At 38.2% G+C, this 8,119-nt stretch overlaps 1 protein-coding gene across 1 annotated transcript in view; it reads left to right on the forward strand.

The window, feature by feature from the left end:
• Nucleotides 1-5,825: 5,825 nt before the first annotated feature.
• The window catches only part of sgk2b (serum/glucocorticoid regulated kinase 2b), a 6,171-nt gene continuing 3,877 nt past the window's right edge, over nucleotides 5,826-8,119 (forward strand). The window contains exons 1-8 of the mRNA XM_035672389.1: nucleotides 5,826-6,137; nucleotides 6,507-6,582; nucleotides 6,672-6,741; nucleotides 6,837-6,862; nucleotides 7,261-7,318; nucleotides 7,411-7,494; nucleotides 7,700-7,831; nucleotides 7,989-8,101. Coding sequence (XP_035528282.1) covers nucleotides 6,071-6,137; nucleotides 6,507-6,582; nucleotides 6,672-6,741; nucleotides 6,837-6,862; nucleotides 7,261-7,318; nucleotides 7,411-7,494; nucleotides 7,700-7,831; nucleotides 7,989-8,101 — 626 coding nt within the window. The 5' untranslated portion in view covers nucleotides 5,826-6,070. The remainder of the gene's footprint in view (nucleotides 6,138-6,506; nucleotides 6,583-6,671; nucleotides 6,742-6,836; nucleotides 6,863-7,260; nucleotides 7,319-7,410; nucleotides 7,495-7,699; nucleotides 7,832-7,988; nucleotides 8,102-8,119) is intronic.

The following is an 8,119-nucleotide window of genomic DNA, read 5'->3' on the forward strand; positions in this document are numbered from 1 at the left end:
ATGCGTGTTTTATAATCTGGCATTCATCAAATAGCTGTTTCAGAAAGCAGTGAGGGCTGTCATCGGGGGGCGGGGCGGGCTGTTTGATCATGTCAATCAAACTGGGACTGGAACGCAGGTTAAGGGCGCGCCCACCAACAAGAAACAATGCAAATCAGGTCAGAACCAATGGAGGGAAGCACAACCCGTACGGCTGAAAAGAGGAAATGCAGCTACAATAAAGACTGGGAAACTATCTATCCCTGGGTGAAACCAGTGCAAGGCGAGTCTGGTAAAGTTTTGGGTGAAGTTTGCTTGAGTCATTTTTCCGTTTCACACGGAGGTGAATACGACGTGAAACGACACAGACAGTGCGAGACTCACAGAAAACATGTTGCTCAAAAGGAGGCTTCCCAGTCTATGCATACGTTCCTGCTAAAACCAGATTCAGAGGCAGATAGTAACAGCAGCTGAACTAACTAACGTTTACCACACTGTGAAACACTCCCTATCATACAGGTCAGAAGACTGTGGTAATAAGCTAATAAGTTATAATAATAATTATAATATATATTAATAATAATACGTTTTTATTTGCAGGCTGTTATGTGCTACTGAATCAACCAGATGGCAAAGCATAGTAATGTTATAAGCAAAGGGGCAGAATAGAAATGTTTATTTTTTTTAAACTAAACTCTTTTAGACTACCTTGATGCATTGTCCCACATTGTCCCACACAAACGTAGTCTTTGTCCCACATCTGGTGAATTGGGATCTGGTAGTTTTATTGTTGTGGTTGGTTAACTATTTTTTTATCAGACTGTATGGATTGTACCAACCAATAGTCTAAACCTCAACATCACTGAAAATACATTTGAATTATTATTATAATTCAAAGGAAAAGCAGCAAATTATCATATTTGAGAAGTCATTTTTGCATGAAACATCTCAATCTCTCAATAAAACAACAATAATCATTTAATTATCAGTTAATTTTCTGTCAATCAAGTAATTGATTAATGAATTCATTGTTTATTCTACTTGTACTGTTGGATAGTTTAATCTGCAATAAAGTTCTTCATTATTTACATGTAAAAATCTTTAAGTTTGTAAAGTAACTAGTTAAAGTTGTCAAACAATTGTACTGGTGTGTACAATTATAGTACAAAATAGGAAAAAAAACACTCAAGTACAAGTACCACAAACTTGTATCAAAGTAGTGCCTGAGTAAATGTACTAATATGACTAACATGATGGTTATTGGTGTTATTTTAATTTATTACTATCAGTATTTTGTATTTGTTAAAGACTTGCGGCAGTCACCATTTATTTATTTATTTATTTATACATTCATTCAGAATTCATTACATTATTCACAACTTTATTTAGTTTGTGTTAGAGGACATCAATGTGTGGAACTTGTCTCTAGTCTCTGAAATACTGCAGCAGCATACTTGAGAAGAGAGCCAGTTATACATTTCATATCATATTGAGAGAGTAGATAAGTGTGGTATAACATATTTGACTTATTTAATTTATTATTTCATCTATAAAGAGAAAAATGCCCAGCACATGTTCTCACAGACCAACCAGCAGTACAAAACACCCAAAGATATTCAATTTATAATAATATGAAACTTTGGAAAGCAGTAAAAACTTTAATCAACTATCAGAATCATTGTAGATTCATTTTTTATCAATCGACTCGCTGACTATTGAAGCATTGTTGTTGTTCTCAAAGGAAAATGTTAATAGAAGTTCCTGATTTCTTGACTTGGATGACCCACTTCAAGTTCAATAAAGCCACAGCAATGTGGAGAGGGAAATGTGTCATTTTCTGATACTAAACTGGTGTGATTGGGATCAGATCTATTCACTGACAACAGGCTGATGACAGGATACTGTTTTTGTCAGTTTATATGAGGACAGATGAAGCATCGGGCTGCATGAGGATTCCTACAGAAATTTAAAAAATAGAAAGGTTTCAGTCTACTTCACGTGTTCCTCTGGTTTACTGTCACCATCTACAGGACAGATTAAGTACTACTGCTGCCATGTGTGTATTCAGCATGAACTGTACATGCTGTATGTAGAATACATGACTGGTTTACTGGCTTTAAAGCACTACCAATAACTCCTATAGGCACCAGTGTGTTAACTGATCTGTAACACAAAACCTTATCAAAGCCTTAAAAAAGAAAATATTTTCCCCCTTATGGAGCACAAAGGTCTAAAATAAGATTGGCTAACCAAAAGTATAATCCCATAAGTGGAGGATTCAGATTCTTTACTTAAGGAAAAATATCAGTACAGTCTAATGATGGGGTACTCTGGTAGCTCACCTGGTGGAGCTGACACCCCATAAGCTGAGGGTGAGTCCTTGCTGCAGTGGCCATCAGTTGGAGTCTGACCTGTGGCCCTTTACTGCAAGTCATCCCCTCTCTCTCCACCTTTAGTGTCTATATTCAGCTGCCCTGTCAACAAAAATATTACAAACAAGCAAAAATACTACAGTGTAAAAATACTTCATATGGACCAAGGCCTGTTTTGAAAATGTACTTCAGTATAAGTAAAAGAGTATTATGGTCATGGCCCCTGTGAGTTATATTTCTAAATTAATATGCTGTTGCATTAATGTGTAACAAAGCCTACATTCCCTTTGAAGGACACTTATATATGTATATTTTTGTCCTGTGCAATTACATTTGTTTTTAGTATTTTATTTTTTATATTTTTACACTACCACTATCTCTTACAGTAATCTTTGTGCAAATCTTTCAAGACAGTAGTTTTTATATATATTTTATTATAATGCTACACACCATGTGTATTCAACAATCTGTGCAATTATCTGTATATATTGCGTACATATAACTCTTATTTTATATTCATATTATATCTTGTATTTTTATATTTTATTTGTTTTTGTATCTATAGTGTTGTGTCTTGAGCTGATATAACAAGCAAATTACCCCAGTGTGGGATCAATAAAGTCTATCTTATCTTATCTTATCTTATATTAGCTTATCTTATTTTATCTTAATAGCATTGTACTTAACTGGTCATGGTTATAGTTAATTTGTGAAGTAATTACCTACTAAAACTGTCAGATAATGTAGTAGAAGTACAATATTTCCTTCTGAAAAGTAGGTGAGAAGAAGAATAAAGTGGCTTCAAGAAGAAATACTAAAGAAAAGTAGCACTTTGAATATCTATCTGTCTAAACAAATACCACAACTCTTATCCTACCCAACTACAAGAGATCCAGGTGGCGTCTTTGTGCTTTAGTTTACTGTAACTTGTGCCTAAAGGCTATTTCTGCTGCTGAAGGAATTCTGAAACCAAACTGCTTTGACCCAACATCAACAAGGTCAACCAAAAATCTGTCTGCAGCAGACGAGTCTCCGAGATTTCTGACTGTAAATGAGATGTGACATATCTTCATCTCAGAGGCGTTTCTGATTTAAAAGTTAATGATGATTTAAAGGTGTAAATGAGATTGGTACCAGAGACAATGAAAGATAATGTAGCTTTGCCTCCTGTCAGGCAGTCCTGCTGGTGGGGTTCAGTGATCTGCTGTCTTGTAGGGGTGCTTTTAGACTGTGTGTTGTGTTCAGTGTCACCTGTTGCATGCCCGGAGAGGCAAAACCAGCCCGGGCCAGTTCTCCTGCCGTCAGAGTGATGGGACAAGAGGTCTCAGACTGAGGGTGGGCTGTCAGACTAGCAGAAACCAGTTCACTTTGGAGTGACAGGGGGATGGGAGAGGGAGGGTTTTTTTCTCCTCTCTCTTTCCTCTCCCCCCTCGCCACCGCTGTAACAGAGAGGGACCGCCCCCTGTTGCTGTCCGAGGATCAGCTTTCTGCAACAGTAACCAAGACACCCTGTACCAACGCTGCCCTGAACCCAGCGGCTCCAAATTTAGACACAGAGACACAGGGACAAACTTGACGTTATTTCAGTATCTGTACGTCATGTCCCGTATCTCATTCACACCCTCTTGTTCTGATGGTGTATTCCTCTTACACTTTCTATTGCTCATTTCCAGATTAAGACAATACTTCCTGTTCAACCGTTGAGCCTATGCTCTCATAACAAAGACCAGTTACTCCTTCTATCTCCTATATGTGTGTATCATCTATAAATATTCTATTTTTCTAATGATGGAACTGATTAATTATACCTGTCTGTCCCTCTCTCAAGGAATTTGTTTACCACCAACTGTGCCAGACTCAAGATAGTTCATCTGTCTACTATTTCCTTTCATTATGCAATCACATGTAGATATAAAATTGTGTTTATGTAATTTCAGTCCCCAGCAAGGAGAATTTGGATTTGATAGAGAATGTCTGGAGCGTATATATATATATATATAAAACAACCAGTCAGTATAGCTTTATGTGCAGTGCTACAGGGGTTGCGTCATATATCACAACCATAAAAGTGGGTCTGTGGTGTTGTGGACAGGCCCTGATATTCCTCAGGCATGCAGAGGCCACGTGAGACAGCAAGACAGATACACAGTTGTCATATGCTGTCATGAATGTACACATGTATTATAGTTTCCATGACCCAAATCTCTCATCAAGGAAAATGATGTGTGCTGTGTGGCGTGAAGGACACAGAGCCAATCTGCGCATGCACCATTCCCTTCCAACCATATCGGTCAGTTCATATGGTATGGTTTGTTTTTATCCCCCTATTCTACATAAAGTGCATATTTAAACAGACACACGCATTAATTCAGTCGGCCTACATGTCCCACCATCACTGTTGCCACCCACTCACAGACTTACTGGTACAGACCTCCCTCTAACCACCTGTGACTGGAAATACGTGAGGAGAAACCCAAACCCGAGATAAAGAGGCCCGAGGGAAGAAAGAAAGAAAGAAAGAAAGAAAGAAAGAAAGAAAGTTTCCTTCATAAGAAACTGGGTTACTACACTGACCGCGTGACTACAGGGCGGTAAGCTCGTGAGCACCCGGTTCCGGTTTTCTAAAGGGGGCACGAGCTCACTATGCTGCCTTCACGTGCCAACAGACACACGACCTGAATTATTGCACCACTTGTTGCATATGAGCCTATTTTCCCCTGTGGTTACTTTTTGGTCCCTTTTGTGAAAGTTATTATAGCCAATAACCAATACTGTGCTATTATTTACAACTGAACGTGATCTGTACTATTTTGTTCATTCATTAATTTAATTGTATTTATAATCAGATAGCTTAGCTATAATTAATGGCTTTAGTAACCGTTTTTGTAAACATTTTACTAATACTTGTAATAAGTGTTGTGAGTTTTTCCACTTTATTATAAGTTATAAATAGCATATTAGTCTGATAAGCCTGCATAGCATATTATAGCATATTAGTCTGATAAGTCATTACTAAAAGGCTCTAATTTGTCAAGATACCATCATAATTTCCGATATTTACAATTCTAAATGTTAATAAATCGTTAATATATATTGCAGCAAACAATCAAATCTGCAGTTGTATTAAATTGTTAATAAATGGACTATGGTATATTAATCTGGGGAATGTAAGAACAAGAATAAACAATAAGCTTGCGGCATAAATCTCCTTTAAATTATTGGACTCTTGTCAGATCTTTGTGATTTTTGTGATGAACTGAATAATATTACTCATTTAGACAGTGTTGTTTTTGTACCCTAAGGGGTCACAACAAGCCACAAACACTAGGATTTGAAAAATAATTAAAGATTTATAAAGTAATTGCAGCTGTGAAATATGAAAAAAAAAAAAAACAGGCTTCAATATCCCCCTATGAAATGTAGTGGGAGTAGAAACTAACAGTGAGAATTGCCCACCAACGATGACTGTCATGTAGGTCGCTCATGTGCGCACACTTCGCACGATGTCGGTATCTCCGAGGGACAGTGAACGCAGCGTTGCTAGCACTGCGTCGCTTGCGTCCGCTGTGTGTTCAGAGTGAAGAGCACTGATAGTTTGAGACAAGTGGAGGGACTCTGCTGCTGGACAGTCTGTCTGCACTGCCCACTAACTGCACTTGTCCTCTCTTTTTATCTCACATTATTACAACAAACCTCTCAGTCGGTCCGTATTCATCCAGATGACCGTGACTCAAGACCGGCCGATGACCTATGCGAAAATGAAAGGGCTTGTGTCATTTTTCTCAGGTGAGGTTAACAGTTAACTATCTTGCAAACTGGGTTAACTTAAGTTTAACGTTAATACTAACTAAGTTAACGTTAGCTGTTGGGTAATGAATCATAACAAACGTATATAAAGATACAGACAAAAAGATAACGTACAAAAACCCTGCTAAAAGAGACAAAATGAACATAAAATACACAGAGGTTTATAAGTAATCTATAAATGCTTGGAGTCTTTAAACTATTCCAAAAATGTCTTAAAAGTTAAAAGTTAACATTAGCTACAGTTAACTTCATTAAAGTCTTGCTCAAGGCGACCACTTGCTACCCTGAGTATTACAGCTGCTGAGCTCTTATGTAAGGAGCTAACTGAACCCACTGCCTGTTTTATAGCTCTGCTTAAGGGGAAGAAAGTTGGCTTCAGTGACTTCTTACAAAAATTTGTTTCCAATCAACAACTCTGCCAACAGTAAGTTTTTCAACTAAATTCATTCAATGACAGCTTTTTTACTTTTGTGCTGAATCTGATCCAAACTGTCTGTGACCTCCTGGTTGTAGCCTAGACCCACAGAAAGTCTTGCAGCGACACAGCAGGATGAGAAGAGAGAAAGAGCAGAAAGGCACGGCGGTGAGTACAGTGGGAGTGATGAGTGTTGACAGGAGATGAAACTAAATCTGACCTCCTGACCCTCATGCCCCTACGTGTGTCTTTTCTCCCCTCAGAGCTCACTGAACACAGAAACCTCACAGTAAGTCATTTCCCTCACTCTTCTTTTTGCAGCTGTCTGTTGAGTAACACAAAAAAAATCTGTTTTTTTAATAAATGATAAGAATTTTTGACTGGATGGATTAACAGCCTTGAACGTTTCACCAAAAAAGAAAAAAATGCATCTGAAAAAAAATAAACTTGTGTTACTTTTTGTTCTGCCCTAAGTAATCAGATATCTTGCCATTTACTAACTGTCCGTCACAACCTTGCAACCTTTCTATCCATGCATTATAATAGCCTATTAACTAATCTGCATAGCATTAATAAATCAATTATTAACCATAAATGAAGTAATTAGTTTAGTTCAGGAGTTTGCCTTATTAGAAAGTAGCACAGTATCATAACACACTGACCGTTTTCTTTCGTTGTGTTAACCAGGATGAAACCATCAGATTTTGACTACCTCAAAGTTATCGGCAAAGGGAGCTTCGGAAAGGTAGGGATTTCTTCTTCTTCGTTTTGTGCTTCTTCTTTTTGTTTGTGTGTTTATTGTTCGGACATTAAATGGCACCGCTCAAACTTTCACAGGTACTGCTGGCAAGACGTAGAAAACACGGAGACTACTATGCTGTGAAAGTGCTACAAAAACAGATGATTGTCAAGAGGAAAGAGGTAATCTATCTATCTATCTAAATCTTAGTCTATTCGTAATCGCGTAGGTTCTATATCTAAATTTTGGTAATTCGTACTGATCTATCTATCCCTAGTTTCTATTCTTAATCTATCGTATTTTCGTAGTCTTCAGTAGTTCTACTCGGTATCTTAGTTCGTAATCCTGATCTCCTATCCACTCACTGTATCTGTTGTGTCTCTGTAGCAGGGGCATGTGATGGTTGAGAGGAGCGTGCTGCTGAAGGGACTACAACATCCATTCCTGGTGGGGCTCCACTTCTCTTTCCAGACACCTAACACGCTCTACTTCGTCCTGGACTACGTTAATGGAGGGGAGGTATGTCTTTAACTATTATTTCTCTCCATCTATATCCTGAAAAACAACAGGACTAGCTATATATTTCTCAAGGCTAAACCAGAATCAACCAGTTGTAACCAGTTTCTCCACCGTGCTGCTAATGTGTGAATGTGACCACGCATCTGCTTGTCCTCAGCTTTTCTTCCACCTTCAGAGGGAGGGGTCATTTCCTGAACCCAGGGCTGCCTTCTACGCTGCAGAGATGGCCCTAGCGCTGGGCTACCTCCACTCTCTTGAGATTGTTTACAGGTACACACACACACACAC

Source organism: Morone saxatilis, unplaced genomic scaffold (assembly GCF_004916995.1).
Source record: "Morone saxatilis isolate NCDOM2014 unplaced genomic scaffold, NCSU_SB_2.0 Contig24, whole genome shotgun sequence".
NCBI lineage: Eukaryota > Metazoa > Chordata > Actinopteri > Moronidae > Morone > Morone saxatilis.